Genomic DNA, 16,595 nt, shown 5'->3' with positions numbered 1-16,595 from the left:
ATATGCACCACTTCTTTTCACATTAAATCACCAGGCAATGTAGTTTCAGGATTCCTTCCTGAACTTACCTTGACAGAGAAATGTGTCTATTTGCTCAAGGTCAAGCAACACTTTAAGTCTCACTTAAGTAGGACTAGTGAATTTCCCTGATCTTAGGCACTCTGGTGACCACAGTAGTGAGCACATTTTTCCATCAAAGTAGTACAAGCCCATTCAATCATATATGAAGGGCAGATGTGACCACTATGACCATCTACTCTGATTGCCTGCCGGTCTTTCAGCAATTACTGCATCAAGCCCAATAACTCCTGGTTAAACTAGAGCGTGATTAAAGGAATAGCTCTGTCTAGGTAAAAAGAGCCAAGACTTTGGTGGACGATATCTACACAGCAATTACTTGTCGCCACGTTAGTCACATACAACCAGCTGGACTAATATGCCGCTGTGAAGTTGTCCTTCAGTGGAAACATCCTGTGAACTCTTCCTTTAGCAGAAGCATCTTGCTCTCCTATATTTAAGGTAAGCCTCTCCTCCTCTTGAACTGCTCTCCATCAGAATGAAGGTACTCAGAAACTATAGTGACAGGCAACAATATAAAATCCTTTGATACACTATTTAACAGTCTATGGAAAATTTAGCAGGATGTGGAAGAGAGAGGATGTATGACAAGGGAAAATTACCTATGAGTAATTTGGTTTGTCACAGTTCTCTCCTCTTTCCCCATCCTACTTCCCTTGCTTTGTGTCTCTTCGTAGGGCTCTTGTTCTGAAAACGTTCAGACTGAATGCAAGTGGATGAAGGACAAGTCTCTGTACAGAATTGAGGGGTGAAGGGTATCAGTCTATCTCCTGCTTCCCAACCGGCAGAGATAAAAGCATGATGTAGATTATGTTTTTTTAAAATGGGTGAAGAGAAGAGGGTTAGGACAAACTAAGTAATTTTTCTATTTGTCTATCAGCTGATATTAACTTTAGTTACTAAGGCCCAGATTTTTAAAGCTATTTAGGCACGGCTGTGCTCAATGACACTACGCTTCACTGAGATTTAGTCTCAAGTGTCTAAATCCCTTTAGAAAATGAAAGTTAGGCTCCTAAATCTACTACACATTGCATCGCTGAGCACAGCAATGCCTAAATACCTTTAAAAATCTGGGCCTATGAGTACAAAAGAAGTGACATCAGAAGGAGGAAAAAAATGATAATTTTAAAAACTCTGAACATTATAGGACTGTTAGCAAGTCTTGTGCAACCAACTGGAAAGCTGGGAATCATCTTTTTCCAGTGGCATAAAGTTCCAGTAATTGGCTCTATTGGCATATAAAATATCAGTCTAAACCTATCACTAAAAACTGTTTGTCCCGTGTCTCAGCAGGCCAGTGTAATCTGGGGGAAAATTCCACATTTGGAGGAAGTTCAGCCAGGTTTGAAGCTGTTCAGAGGTTTGGCATGTTAGAAGCAGTCCCAGGGCAAGATGGATTAGTGGCCAGAGTAGAGGTGAGACTGTCAAAGGTGCATAATAAATGCAAATTTACAAAATGGATTTCACCACCACATGTGATATAAACAAACATGTAATATTAATATAATTCATATAAATAATATATAATATATATTTATGTCTAAAATATATATTATAAATTTTAAATTAAAGAACAAAAATTAAATATATTAATGTATATTAATCCTTTTACATACATATGCGAATATTTTAAAAAATCTATAAAAATTACCTCTGTACAAGCAGAAAAAGAAGTTTGGGTAGAGCGTATTGAAAGCAAACTTTTATAGCAAACACAATAAATATTCATTCATTCAATAAAAATCCACTGAACATACATACCTTAAATTTTAAGGCAGGCATTTTCGATATGGTTGATGCCTTTAATTCATGTAACCTTTCTTCTATCTCTCTCAATCTAAAAAAAAGGGGTGTCTTCATTAGGCATGGTAAGTACAAAAAGCAGTTAGCCCATTTTTGAGGTTGTATGTTTCCGTTCAGAGAAGGAATTGATGCAGGAGTCAGATATTTGTTTGACGCAGTCCTATTTATTTACAAAGAACATACACAAAGTTCTGTTTCCCTGAGTGCAGCAGGAATCAGGCAGCAGGAGACAGTTTCTTTGCTCACAGTCCCAACCCTTTCTCAGCTAGAACTTTACCCAAAACCTCTTTCTTTCTTAGCTTTTTTCAGGGTCATGGAACACATGCATCCCCAATTGTATCTTGGCTTCCTTCTCAATCTGCCTCTGTGGTTGTTTTGCTGCTTCTCCCTCCCTCCCTGCCCCCAACTCACAGCTGCAATCAAAACGATCCCTCGTTCCTGTGTTTATCAGATCCCAAGGAAACCTCTTGGACTGCATGGCCCAGCCACTGCCTGTATTTGAATGCAGTCTAGTCCATTGCTTCAGCTATCACTGGGGGCATTTAACTGTTCCCTTGTTTTGCATGAATATAAGGTGGCTATCATGGCTGCCAGATATGCTCAATCCACAGCAGAACAACAGTATTACAAATTCTTTACAGAATAGAAGAAATGACTTTATTCAATTTTCAAAGTATGTTTTATGAATAAAATGTAAAACATATATATTCTGCTGTGTATCAGTCTAACTAGCACAAAATAGGTTTTGGGGACTGGCATTTATTGAAAAGCAGTGTTTTCAACAGTCTACCTGTGTTCAAGAGTATGACTCAGTCATAGCAAAGAAACTGAATATTTATCTCCACTCATTACATATTAATAGGTATCATATGCTGTAACCACACATGCCACTTACAGAACATTATACAGGTAAGTACAATTTAAAACATTTAAAATTACAGTCAATAGAAAAAACTATCAAACTACTCCAGGCACAAAAATTTTCACAAGCCCAATATTGCTTTAGAAAGATTAAAAACTTTGAAATCCTGAAGTTACAGAATGTAATATGTTTTATAGAAGCATACATATTTAGAGTCATACTGAACTGCATTAATAAAATTTAAAGATGGCTGTATTCATTTATAAATGCATATGTTGCGTAACATTAGAATTAATGAGGATCAAGCTTGAAACATTTTTGTGAATGGCTAGGCATCTGGTGCAAGAGTATGGCCATGGTGATGGCCACGGGTCAGATCCTAATGACATCTAAGAGGTTATCCTTCCTCCACATGTTTTGGGATGCTGAGGAGGTTTCTTCATATTTCTCTCAGTTGAGTTGCACATTAAGAGAGAAGAGCTGCTAGCACTTCATTGTGGGTAATGGAATTGAGCTGCACCAACCCACTAACAGAATTACACATACATCTGGCACAGGGAAAGTCTTGCTCCTCTATATACAGTGTTGTTGTAGCCATGTTGGTCCCAGGTCCTGTGCTGGACCTGAAGAAGAGCTCTGTGTGGCTTGAAAGCTTGTCTCTCTCACCAACAGAACTTGGTCCAATAAAAAGATATTACCTCACCCGCCTTGTCTTGCTCCTCCACAGAAATTCAAAGGCACAAATGTTGGTAAGACAGGTACCAGGATGGAAAGGGTAAGAACTGCCATCCTGAGCCACCACTGGCTTTTGCTGACAGGAGCTAATTTAAAGTTTCCACCATTTCTTGCAGGATCCCTCTGCCTCTCCCTTGAACCCTGAAGGAGTCTGGAAGTGCCCTTCCCACTGCTGCCTAAGAGCCCTGAGTATTTAGGGCATGAAAGTGAGGTCAACTCCCACCAATGATCTGTCACTGTCACCTGCAGGGTCTCCCTGCTGTTGAAGATCTCCTACCAACACCTTCACACCGCAGGTGTTGAGGTCCCATTTACCAAGATCCGTGCTGGTTGTGAGACGAGGCAGTATTAAAGTTTCAGGCTGAAAGATGGCAGCAGGTAAAAGGTAGGCAGCAAACAATGAGATGATCTCCAGTTACAGGTAAGTATCAGATGAAGTGGATATTCACCCACGAAAGCTCATGCTCCAAAACATCTGTTAGTCCATAAGGTGCCACAGGATTCTTTGCTGCAGTTACAGGTAAGTACTTTGAGATGTGTGGTCCCTCTCTGTATTCCATTGAGGGTTACACATGCACACCATGCGTCCAGAATTGGAGAAAGTAGCATCTGCTGGTCTGTGCATGTGCCCTGGCTCGCCTCATGCTTCCATTTGAAGTGATAAAAGGGTGGGGCGGACACAACATGTCTTCATTTCCTTCATGGTGAATTTCACTAATTCGCAGCAGAAGGGAAGGTGAGTGGAAAGTGGAATAAAGATAGGGACCCCACACCTCGAAGAACCTCCAGTTAAAGGTAAGTAACTTTCTCTTCTTCGAGTGATGGTCCCTATTATATTCCACCGAGGGTGATTAACAAGCAGAACCTAAGTTGGAGGAGGGTGCAAGGATAAGGATGGAATAGTTGTGTGGAGAACTGCCATGCTGAAGGAGGCATCCACCATCAGGTTCTGCTCTAAGGTGTAGTGCGCTGCAAAGGTGTGCACAAACTCCACATGGCTGCTCTACATATGTCCATGAGTGGCATGTCCTGAAGGGAGGCTGTGGTCGAAGCCTGAGCTCTCGTGGAGTCAGCCCACACCCCTGTGGGGGGAGGTAGGCCCGACAACTGGTAGCAGAGTTTAATGCAACCTGAAATCCATTTAGAGATTTTCTGGGTGGAGATGGCCTGTCCCGAGTGTCTCTGCTACTGCAACAAACAGTCTAGGGGGCATCCTGATTGCTTTTGTTCACTCCAGGTAGAAGGCCAGAGCTTGTCAGATGTTGAGGGAAAGGAGTTGATGTTCCTCTGCAGATGTGTGTGGTTTTGTGAAGAAAACAGGTAAGTGAATGGATTGATTGATGTGAAACCGGGAGACCACCTTTGCTAAAAAATTGGAGTGTAGCTGTATAAGGAGACTTTATGCTTGTGGAAAACCGTGAAAGGTGGATCCGCCATCATAGCTCCGAGTTTGCCGGCCCTTCTTGCAGAACTGATAGCACGGTGACTTCCATGGAAAAGAAGGACATGGGTAACTTCATTAGCATGGAGAGAACTGGATTCAGGTCCCATTGGGGTGCAACTGCTTGCATGGGTGGGAAGGTTCTGATGAAGCCTTTGCAAAACTGAGAGGTTAGCAGATGTGTAAAGACAGAGTAACCTTCCACTGGATGGTGGTATAGACTAATTGCTGCCAGGTGGACTCTCAAAAAGCTGAGGGCGAGACTTTAGTTTTGACGTTTCCTTGTGGGTTGATAAGGTCTCTGCAGGTAGAACTGAGGAGACCTGTGGCACTGAGTGGATGAGTAAGTGGTGGAATTTTTGTTTCAGGGAAGGAGTGTAGATGCCCAGCAAATGAAGAGTACCCCTGCAGTCCTTAAGTGTCTGTAGTGATTTGTCTGTCTTCTGGTTAAAAAGATGGGATTTGTCAAAAGGGAGGTCCTCAATGGTGTTTTAGACGACCTTCCTAAGAAAACCAGAAGAATGAGCCAAGACTCTACACATGACCAATCGCTGTAGCCATGGTCCTGGAGGAGGTATCTGCTGCATCTTCTGTTGACTGGAAGGCAGTTCTGGTCATGAGCTTCCCTTCGTCAACAGTGCTTGAAAACAAGCACAATCTAGTTGTGGAAGGCTATCAGCAAACTCAATGAATTTACTATAATTCAGAAAATCATATTTGGCTAACAATGCCTGATAATTTGCAGTCCTGAATTGTAGGCTGGAAGATGAGAATATTTTATGTCCTCAAAGATCTAGATGCTTCCCTTCCTTATCTGCCAATATATATCAAGGATTGCTGTTTGGATCTTTCTGCGGCAGCCTGGACTACAAGGGAATTTGGAGGTGAGTGGGAGAAAAGATATTCAGAGCCTTTGGCCAGGACATCATAGTGCTCTTTTGTACCCTTGGAGGTAGCTGTGCATGTTGCAGGGGTGTACAATACAGTTCTGGGAGGCTCCAGTATGGCTTTGTTAACTGGCAATTCTATTTTCGCCAGTCCCAAGATGTGAATGATATTCAGAATCTTGTGCAGGGAATCATAGCTCTCCTCCAAAGGATTTGGGCATTTCCCCATGAGTTTGAAGCCTGGAGTCCTGGGCATAATCTGATATCCACCCAAGAGTATAGGGGAGGGAGGTGGAACCACCAAATCTATCTAAAAACAAGCTGAAAGTATTAACTATTAAAACTAAGAAAGAAAAATATAACTGGTAAAACTACTATAAAACTCGTTAAAGCCATGTACAACTATCTTTTTTAGAAGTGTGTTAGAGACAAGGGCACAGAGTTCCGATCTGGACGATGTGGTGGTCAGAAGGAATTGAAGATGTGGTTGGTCTGCCCTGCCCTTTATCGCCTCAGAAGGAAGCATGAGGTGAGCCAGGATGCATGTGCAGACCAATGGACACTGCTTCCAAATTCTCTGACTCCGGATGCATGGTGCGCATGTGTAACCCTCAGTGGAAGAAGGGACCATTACTCAAAGCAGAAGTAACTGCATCCCAAGGAGCAGCAACTGCATGAGTAGCGGCACATGGCCCCGCCAAGCCCCATCCCCAATTGGTGAAGCTTGGTGTGTTGGCAGAGTTTGGAAGAGAAGAAATGGTTATTAACCTTTCTGTAACTGTTGTTCTTCGAGATGTGTTGCTCATCTCCATTCCAGTGTAGGTGTATGTGCACTCCAGTGCACAGTTGTCAGAGTTTGTCCCTTAGTGGTAACCATCAGCGTGGCATGAGTGCCCTCTGCTGCCTTCTGCACTGTGTTCAGGCATAAAGGGCAGAGCCACTCCCACCCCTCCTCAGTTCCTTCCTACCGGAAAGGCTCCAACAGACAGGAGAAGGAGGGCAGATTGTGGAATGGACATACCCAACACTTAAAGAACAACAGTTATGGGAAAGTTAGTAACTGTTTCTTCTTCTTAGGGTGACTACCTGTGTTCATTCTACCACAGGTGACCTACAAGCAGTCCAAATTGGTAGTGGACTTGGAGTTTATTTGCACAGGTATTGGTAGAGCACTCGTTCAAATCTGGTATTGTCTCTCACTGTTGAGAGTTTACATAGCGAGACAGATGTACGATGTGATGACCAGGTTGCCACTTTGCAAGTATCTAATATGGGGATGTGACCCAGAAAGGCTGCAGAAGCTGGTTGGAACCAAGATGAATGACTCAATGTTCTATCTCAGCAGTTCTCAAACTGGGGGTTGGGACCCCATTTTAATGGGGTTGGCAGGGCTGGCATTAGACTTGCTGGGGCCTGGGGCCAAAGCCCGAGCCCTCACTGCCTGGGGCTGAAAGGGCTTCAGGCCCAGGTGGTGGGGCTCAGGCTACAGGCCCCCTGCCCAAGGCTGATGCCCTTGGACTTCGGCTTTGGCCTCCTCACCCAGTGTGGTGGAACTTGGGTTTTGGCTTTGACCCCACCCCCACCCAGGGTGGCCTCAGGGTTTCAGTCCCCCCTCCTGGGGTTATGAAGTAATTGTTGTCAGAAAGGGGTTGTGGTGCAATGGAGTTTGAGAACACCTGCTCTATCTGGAGGCATCACACTAGCCAACTGCTAACATAACAGCATGCAATTGGATATCCAAGATAAGATCATTTGAGTGGATACTGGATAGCCCTTCATTTTGTCCACACATGTAAAAGACGGTTACTCACCTTTGTAACTGTTGTTCTTCGAGATGTGTTGCTCATATCCATTCCAATTAGGTGTGCGCGCGCTGCGTGCACGTTCGTAGGAGACTTTTTACTCTAGCAACACTCGGTGGGCTGGCAGGTCGCCCCCTGGAGTGGCGCCGCTATGGCGCCTGATATATACCCCTGCGGCCCATCTGCTCCTCAGTTCCTTCTTGCCGGCTACTCCGACAGTGGGGAAGGAAGGCGGGTGTGGAATGGATATGAGCAACACATCTAGAAGAACAACAGTTACAAAGCTGAGTAACCGTCTTTTCTTCTTCGAGTGCTTGCTCATATCGATTCCAATTAGGTGATTCCCAAGCCTTACCTAGGCGGTGGGGTCGGAGCGAGACGTGGCGGAATGTAAAACCGCTGAGCCGAAGGCGGCATCGTCTCTAGCCTGCTGGACCAATGCATAGTGCGATGCAAAGGTGTGGACGGAAGACCAGGTGGCCGCGCGGCAGATTTCCTGTATGGGAACATGGGCCAAAAACGCGGCAGATGAGGCTTGAGCCCGAGTAGAATGGGCGGTAAGATGGCCAGTCGGAACATGAGCCAAGTCGTAGCATGTCCGAATACAGGATGTCACCCAAGATGCAATATGCTGGGAGGAGATTGCCATGCCCTTCATATGTTCCGCCACCGCAACAAATAGTTGAGGTGAGCGGCGGAAGGGCTTGGTCCTCTCGATGTAGAAGGCGAGAGCCCTTCGGACATCCAAAGAATGGAGCTGTTGCTCTCGTCGCGAGGAATGCGGCTTTGGACAAAAGACTGGCAGGAAGATGTCCTGGTTAACATGAAAGGCGGAGACGACCTTAGGGAGGAATGCTGGGTGTGGTCGCAGCTGTACCTTGTCCTTATGGAACACAGTATATGGAGGATCCACAGTCAGTGCACGGAGCTCTGAGACTCGTCTAGCTGAGCTGATAGCGACTAAGAAAGCTACTTTCCAGGACAGGTACAGCAGCGAGCATGTGGCCAAAGGCTCGAAAGGGGGCCCCATGAGCCTGGTTAAGACAAGGTTCAGGTCCCAGGTAGGGGCAGACCGTTTGACCTGTGGGTATAGTCGCTCCAAGCCCTTGAGGAATCTTGACACTATAGGGTGAGAAAAAATGGAACTGCCAGCTTCGCCCGGATGGAAGGTGGATATAGCTGCCAGATGTACTCGTAGAGAGGAGATCGCCAATCCCTGCTGTTTGAGAGACCACACGTAGTCCAGAATAGTGGGGACTAATGCAGAATGTGGAGAATAGCTGTGCTGGTTACACCAGTGGCAGAAGCGCTTCCATTTTGCGAGGTAGGTTGAGTGCGTGGAGGGCTTCCTGCTACCCAGCAACACCTGCTGTACCGCATCGGAACAGCGCAACTCCGACTGGTTTAACCAGACAGGAGCCATGCAGTCAGATGGAGGGACTGCAGGTCCGGATGGCGCATCCTGCCGATGTCTTGTGTGATCAGGTCTGGCCAAAGAGGCAGGGGAATTGGGTCTGCCAGGGACAGGTCGAGCAGCATGGTGTACCAGGGCTGCCTTGGCCAAGCCGGAGCAATCAGGATGAGGCGAGCTCTGTCCCTTCGGAGTTTGAGCAGGACTTGGTGGACGAGAGGGAAGGGTGGAAAGGCGTAACAGAGGCGGCCCGTCCACGAGATCAGGAACGCGTCCGACAGGGAGCCCGGGGAGCTACCCTGTAGAGAGTAGAACACCTGGCATTTCCTGTTCATTCTGGATGCAAACAGGTCTATCTGGGGAAATCCCCACCTCCGGAAAATCGAATAAAGAATGTGCGGACGGATGGACCATTCGTGGGATAGAAAGGATCTGCTCAGGTGATCCGCGAGGGTGTTCCGTACCCCTGGGAGAAAGGAGGCCACTAGATGTATGGAGTGAGCTATACAAAAGTCCCACAGGCGTATTGCTTCCTGGCACAGAGGGGAGGACTGGGTCCCACCCTGCTTGTTGATGTAATACATGGCCGTTGTGTTGTCCGTGAACACCGCAACACAACGGCCGTGTAAATGGCGCTGAAACACTTGGCATGCCAATCGGACTGCTCTCAGTTCCCGCACATTGATGTGGACCGTCAGTTCCCGTGGTGACCAGAGGCCTTGGGTGCGCAGGAGCCCTAGGTGGGCACCCCAGCCCAGCGAGGACGCGTCCGTTGTTAGGGACACGGAGGGCTGGGGAGGATGAAACGGCAGGCCCGCACACACTCGGGATGACGTCGTCCACCAGTTGAGTGAGCCTAGAACATCCGGCGGAATCGTCAGGATTGTGTCTATGGCATCCCTGCCTGGCCGACAGACCGACGCGAGCCAGGTTTGCAGAGGGCGCATGCGCAGTCTTGCATGCCTCATGACGAAAGTGCATGCAGCCATGTGCCCCAGGAGAGTGAGGCAAGTACGAGCAGAAGTGTTTGGAAAGCTTTGCAGACTTTTGACCAGGGAGACTATGGCTTGGAACCGGTGCAGGGGTAAACTGGCTGTTGCAAGGTTGGAGTCCAGCATTGCCCTGATAAACTCTATCCTCTGCGTAGGCACCAGAGTGGACTTGTCCAAGTTGATGGTCAAGCCTAGACTCACAAACAGCTCCCTGATGATGGCGACGTGGCCAAGCACCTGCACCTCCGAAGTCCCTCAGATAAGCCAGTCGTCGAGGTAAGGGAAGATGTGTATCTGACGACGGCGTAGGGAAGCAGCGACGACCGCCATACACTTGGTGAAGACCCGAGGGGCCGAGGAGAGATCAAAGGGAAGGACAGTAAACTGGTAGCGACCCTGTTTTACCACAAAGCGCAGATACCTCCTGTGCAGAGGATAAATTGCAATGTGGAAATATGCATCCTTCATGTCAAGAGCGGCATACCAATCTCCGGGATCCAGGGAAGGAATGATGGTTCCTAAGGATACCATGCGGAACTTGAACTTTTTGATGAATTTGTTCAGTCCTCGCAGGTCCAGGATGGGCCGGAGGCCCCCTTTTGACTTAGGGATTAAGAAATACCGAGAATAAAATCCCTTGCCCCTTAACTCCTCTGGCACCTCCTCTATAGCTCCGATCAAGAGGAGCTTGCGAACCTCCTGGATGATGAGTTGCTCGTGAGAGGGGTCCCTGAAGAGGGACGAGGAGGGAGGGTGGGAGCGGGGTGGAGAAATAAACTGAAGACGGTATCCAAACTCCAACAATCCGAGGTCAGCTGGGACCACGCCGGGAGGAACAAGTAGAGGCAGTTGTAAAAATGAAGAGGATCCAGGGAGGGAATTGGTATACTGCTCTCAGGCGCACCCTCAAAAGTTTGCTTTAGGTCCCTGCGGTGGTTTGGCGGGACCGGAATTGTTACCCCCTTGAGGTCCAGACTGACGTCTGCGGTTCGGGCGGCCTCGTCGCCGGGCAAGATCCTGTCTTGGTCGAGGCGGGGGGTAAGGGCGCTGGGGTTGTGGGCGGAAGGACCGTCTCTGAGTCTGGGGTGTGTGCATTCCCAGCGAACGCATGATAACCCAGTTGTCCTTCAGACTCTGTAGTCTGGGATCTGTCTTTTGTGAGAAAAGACCTTGCCCGTCGAATGGCAGGTCTTGGATGGTATATTGTAGCTCAGGCGGTAGGCCGGATGTTTGTAACCAGGATATGCGACGCATGGCTACACCAGATGCGAGCGTTCTGGCTGCCGAATCGGCGGCATCTAAAGATGCTTGCAGTGTGGTCCTGGCGACCCTCTTCCCCTCCTCTAGGAGAGCTGAAAACTCCTGACGTGAGTCCTGGGGAACTAACTCGGTAAACTGGCCGACAGCTTCCCAGGTGTTGTAGCGGTATCGGCTTAAGAGGGCCTGCTGGTTCACCACACGGAGCTGAAGGCCTCCCGCAGAGTAAATTTTCCGGCCCAGCAAATCCATGCGTCTGGCCTCTCTAGATTTTGGCGCGGGAGCTTGCTAGCCATGGCGCTCCCATTCGTTGACCGATTGTACCACCAACGAGCAGGGGGCGGGGTGCACGTAGAGGTACTCATACCCCTTGGATGGCACCATGTACTTTCGTTCAACTCCCCTGGCTGTGGGTGGAATGGAAACTGGGGACTGCCAGAAGGTGTCTGCTTTGGCTTGGATCGATTTGATGAAGGGAAGGGCCACCCTGGTCGGTGCTTCCGTGGATAGTATGCTAACCACCGGGTCCTCCACTTCAGGAACTTCCTCTACGGGAAGATTTATATTTTGGGCAACATGCCACAGAAGGTCCTGATGTGCTCGAAGGTCAATCGGCGGGGGCCCCGATGATGATGTGCCCGCTACCGCCTCATCCGGGGAAGAGGAGGAAGATAACCCAGGGATGAGTGGTTCTTGTACTGAAGCCTCGTCCTGGGGGACCTCCGTTTCTGGAACATCATGCTGCGCAAGGGGATGCGCAGGGTCTTCCTCCGTACCCGAGGGGGAGGCCGGCTGACTGTGGCCTCTGGTGCACGGTACTCCGAGTGGCTGGAGCTTGCTGGGCCCATAGGCTCGCCCTGGGCTTGGTGATAGGCCCAAGGTGTCCAAAAGGACCATTGAGGTGGTCCATGGTCCGGGTGGGCCTGTGCATCTGAACCCCCGTAGGAGGTGCTGTCCGCGTGTGAGGAGGCGGACGGGTGATGTGATGGCCACGGAGGAGCTGATGTTGACTGGGCCAGGTCTCTGCGCCCATAGAGCTCATCTCTACGCAGTGTCAGTGAGCGGTATCGGGAGCCGTGGCGGTATCTGGATAGGGACCTGCTACCAGTGCGGTGCCGGGAGGTCGACCGCTGCCTTATGTCGTCGTGCCGGGATCAGCTGCGGTAAGTACGTTGGTGCCGCGATCTGGACCGGTGTCGAGAGTACACGACGGTGACTGGGCTCTCGAGCGGTGCCGCGAGTACAACCGGTGCCGTGGAGAACGGTACCGGGCTGCGAGCGGTGCCGGGATCTTGAGCGGTGACGAGGCCGAGAGTGATCTCAAGATCTGGAGCAGGACCGACGGTGTTCAGTGGTGCCCGGTGAACATGGCCGCACCATGGTGGGCTTGCCCAGCGACTGAATAACCCGCATCGGCGGTGCCGGGGGTTGGGGCAATTCGGGCTCTGTCAGAGCGATAAGGTGGCTTTGGGAAGGTCAGCAAGAAGACAGCTTGGTTAATATAAAAACTGGAAACCACCTAAGTAAGAAACCTTGGATAAGGGAAAGGTAAACTGTGTAGAAAACAATATATGGAGGATCTGATACTAATGCCCTCATTCCTCCCCTTTACTAGCTGATGTAATGGTCACTAAAGATTCATCCTCCACAGAAAGGTGCAATAGGAAGTAGCATGCTGGAGGTCCAAAAGGGGAACCCATCAGCTTTGCTAAGAATAGAGTCAAGCTGCATGGGGGAACAGGAGCCTACACCTGTGGAAATAGTTTGGTTCAGGCCTTTTAAAACTCTTATGGACAACAGGTTGGAAAAAAGTGAATGGCCATCAATAGGTGAGTGAAAGGCAGAGAAAAACACAGGTGCACTCTGAGTGAACTAACTGTTAACCCTTGATGCTTGAGGAACAGTCCAATATGTGCTGAACAGAAGCATGGATGAGGGAAATGCCTTTCAGTCTGGACCAGATAAAGAACCTCTTTCATTTACCTAGTTTTCTACTATTTAGCAGCACATCCTGATCTCCTCTAAAGCAGGACCCCTTTGCAGATGTCAGCCATGAAGCCTCCAGACAGTCACATGAAGGGCCTGTAGATTAGGATGGATGGGGTGGCTGCATTTATGCTAAATCAAGTTTGTCTCTTGTGAGAGTGACAGCGGAGGATTGATGGATAGGGATAACAACTCTGAAAAACAGTGATGACAGGGCCCTGCTGAGGCAATAAGTATAAGATGAGCCTTGTCCTGCTTGATTTTGCACAGATCTCTGAGCAAGAGAGGAATGGGAGGAAAAGCATACATAAGTCCATTTGACCATGGCAGTAGAAAAGTGTTTGTTAACAAACCTGGGCTGTGGCCTATTTGGAAGCAAACCTGGTGACATTTTCTGTTGTCCTTTGTTGCATATAGATCCACTGGTGGAGTTCCTAAAAATGGAGAATGGAACTTTCTATGTCTGGGCAAAGGAACCACTCATGGTGACTGATAAACAGTCTGCTGAGGCGATCAGCCAGAGTATTCTGGATCCCTGGAAGGTAAGCCACTTTTAGATGTACAGAGCTGGCAATATAAAAATTTCAAAGCAGAAGTGAAAGTAAGCCAGTCTGGTCCGGTACTGGCTTCCCCAGGCTGGCAATTTAAAGAGCCCAGGGCTCCAGTCGCTGTGGGGAGACATGGGCCCTTTAAAGCGCTGCCGGAGCCCCACTGCTGGAGCCCGGGGTAGCGGTAGCAGGGCTCCAGTGGTGATTTAAAGGGGCCGGGCCTCCGGCTGCTCCAGGGGAGACTGAGGACAACCCCTGGATGCAGGTACACCCTGAAGGGACGGAAGGAAGTAGCCCAAGGACAGCCAACTGTAGTCTGGCTGCGTCACTGCCTGAAGCCAGGTCAGCGTGTTGCGGCTGGAATCCCTGCTAACCCCAGTGGCGGAATACTCCACCACTGTTGGGGACCTAGGCTGGGAAACAGTGCAGTTGGGTGGGCCCTGGGTCCCCATACACACTGCCACCCCACACCTGGGATAGCAGCCTCTCCACCATAGGCCAGGAGGCCTGCACGAGTCTACCTTCCGCTAAAGCTAGGATGCTCGATTCCTTTTGCTGCTCTGCCCTGATCGCAAGCCAGAGCCCCAACTGTTTGCTGCCCACATAGCCTGAGTGCCAAGGTTCAGAGACTCGGTATTGCTCAGCCCAGTTTAAGTGGCCTGAGCTTTAAAGACAGCTAATTCCCCTCTAATTGGTTGCCGTGCCAAGGGCATGATAGTGAGGAGGCGTGGCCTCCATCAGAGATAGACAAGGAGGGATGGCCACGCTCTCTTAAAAGGCCCCTCCTTGTCTGTTTACACAGAACACGGCTACTGCATTTTTAATCAAAATCCTACAAGTACCTTCCTTGGATGTGTGAAAGAAATGCCATTCAAATGAACCAGATTACCTATAAATGTCAAGGAGTTGCAGGTTATTTCAGATTACCCTGTGTCTGTATGAGATCCAAGTCAGGCCATCAACCCAAAACTGATGCATCTGTGACTAAAGGGAAAGATTGTTGAGATGGAGTGAAGGGATCTTCCTTGCAAATGTTGGAAGGTTCTGTCCATCTATCTAAGGAGGATAAGAACCAATTTGGTATCAGATATATAGTGTCCATATGATGTTTCCTTGATGAATACACCTCGGCCAATTAGCTCTGTAAGCTCTCTGAAATGTAGTCTAGCATATTAGATGACATAAATGCAGGCTTGCCATGTGCCATAGCAGCCTCAACAATGACTTACTGTGGGGAGGAGTTATGTCTTTAAACCTAGAAAGATGCTTTCCATTGTCTGAAAACTTGACCGTAAAAGGAAAGCTTCGGCCATTATGGAATTGAGGACCACTGCAATAAATTCTATTTTCTGTATCAAAGACAGGATGGACTTTTCTGTGTTGATCAGTAGGTTGAGTGCATCAAACTTGGACAGGATAATGTTTATGCTGGACAACATTTATGACCTGGATCAACTTTTTACTAGCCAGTCATCCAGATAATGGGAGACATGGACTCCTGATCTCTGGAGGAATGCTGCTACCACTGCCATACGCTGTGTGAATACATGAATAGCCAACAGACCAAAAGTCAGCACTGTGAACTGATAGAACCATTGACAGAATCTTAGAATCTTTCTGTGGCTCAGATGAATTGCTACATGAAAGTAAGCATCCTTTGAGTCAAGGGAAGCATGTCAATCACCCAGCTCAAGGGAAGGAATAATGGAAATTATAGTGACCATCCGGAATGTCAATTTCTTTAGGAACTTGTTTAACTCTCTCAGACCTAAAACAGGCCTGAGACCTCACCTCCCTTTCCTTTCGGGATCAGGAAGTAACGGGAATAAAACCACTTTCCTCTGAGCAACTGAAGGACCTCCTCTATAGCCCCCACAAGAAGAAGCCATTGTATCTCGTGCAAATAACAAAGCTTTGAGAGAGAGGTCTCTGAAGAGGGATGGGGTAGGGGAGCTGGGAAGGGGGCTAGAAAGAAATTGAAGGGTGTATTCCACTTCCACCATACTTAGAACACACTGAGCCATGGTGATGTGGGCCCAAGCATGAAGGAAGTGGGATAGGCAATTTGCAAAAATCAGAGAAGGCAAAGATGGCACTCCTGGAACTGATACTCTGCTTGACCTATTCAACAAAATGTGTGCTAGGAGGAAGCAGTCTGCCTTGATGAACCAGCAGCTGCAGCGGCAGAAGGTGAGGGTGGATTTTTTTAAATCCTATATCTTTTCTCCTTGGTTTGAGCTACAACTACCAGAAATTGCTGGGTCTGATAAGGACAGAAGGACTTCCTCTCTGCCCTCAGAATATAAATCCTTCAGAGTTACTCCGGAGTCCTTGAGACTACGCAGAGTGTCACCAATTTTTCCGAGAAGAGTGATGACCCCTCAATGGAGAGGTCCTGGATTGTTTGTTGACGCTTTGGGACGAGAACAAAGGATACAATCCATGAGGACCATCACATGATGATGATGATGGGGACCAGGCAACGAGTTGCAGAGTCAGATGCATCAAGACCAGCCTGCAGAGCTGTTCTAGAAACTAACATGCTCTCCTCCATCATCACCTGAAATTCTTGTTTCATATTGTCTGGGAGCTCATCCTTAAACTTCAAAATTGTATTCCACTGAGTAAAATCATAGTGTCCTACCAGAGCTTGCTGGTTCACAACACAAAGGTGTAACGCTTCCGTGGAATAAAGCTTCCTTCTAAACAAGCCTAATTTTTGTGTGTCAATGCCTGGTGCCTTTCCTCTCCCTTATATTAACGGCAGATACTACCAGCGAGCCCTGAGAGGCA

At 48.2% G+C, this 16,595-nt stretch overlaps 1 protein-coding gene across 2 annotated transcripts in view; it reads right to left on the bottom strand.

The window, feature by feature from the left end:
* The window catches only part of DDHD1 (DDHD domain containing 1), a 126,087-nt gene that overhangs the window by 14,740 nt on the left and 94,752 nt on the right, over positions 1-16,595 (bottom strand). For both annotated transcript variants that reach the window (XM_050952548.1, XM_050952549.1), the window contains one exon: positions 1,840-1,915. In XM_050952548.1, the coding sequence (XP_050808505.1) occupies positions 1,840-1,915 (76 nt within the window). The remainder of the gene's footprint in view (positions 1-1,839; positions 1,916-16,595) is intronic.

This window comes from Gopherus flavomarginatus, chromosome 5 (assembly GCF_025201925.1).
Source record: "Gopherus flavomarginatus isolate rGopFla2 chromosome 5, rGopFla2.mat.asm, whole genome shotgun sequence".
In the NCBI taxonomy this organism is placed as follows: domain Eukaryota; kingdom Metazoa; phylum Chordata; order Testudines; family Testudinidae; genus Gopherus; species Gopherus flavomarginatus.
The sequence above is the reverse complement of the archived record's forward strand: the minus strand, read 5'-3'. Positions and strand labels throughout refer to the sequence as shown.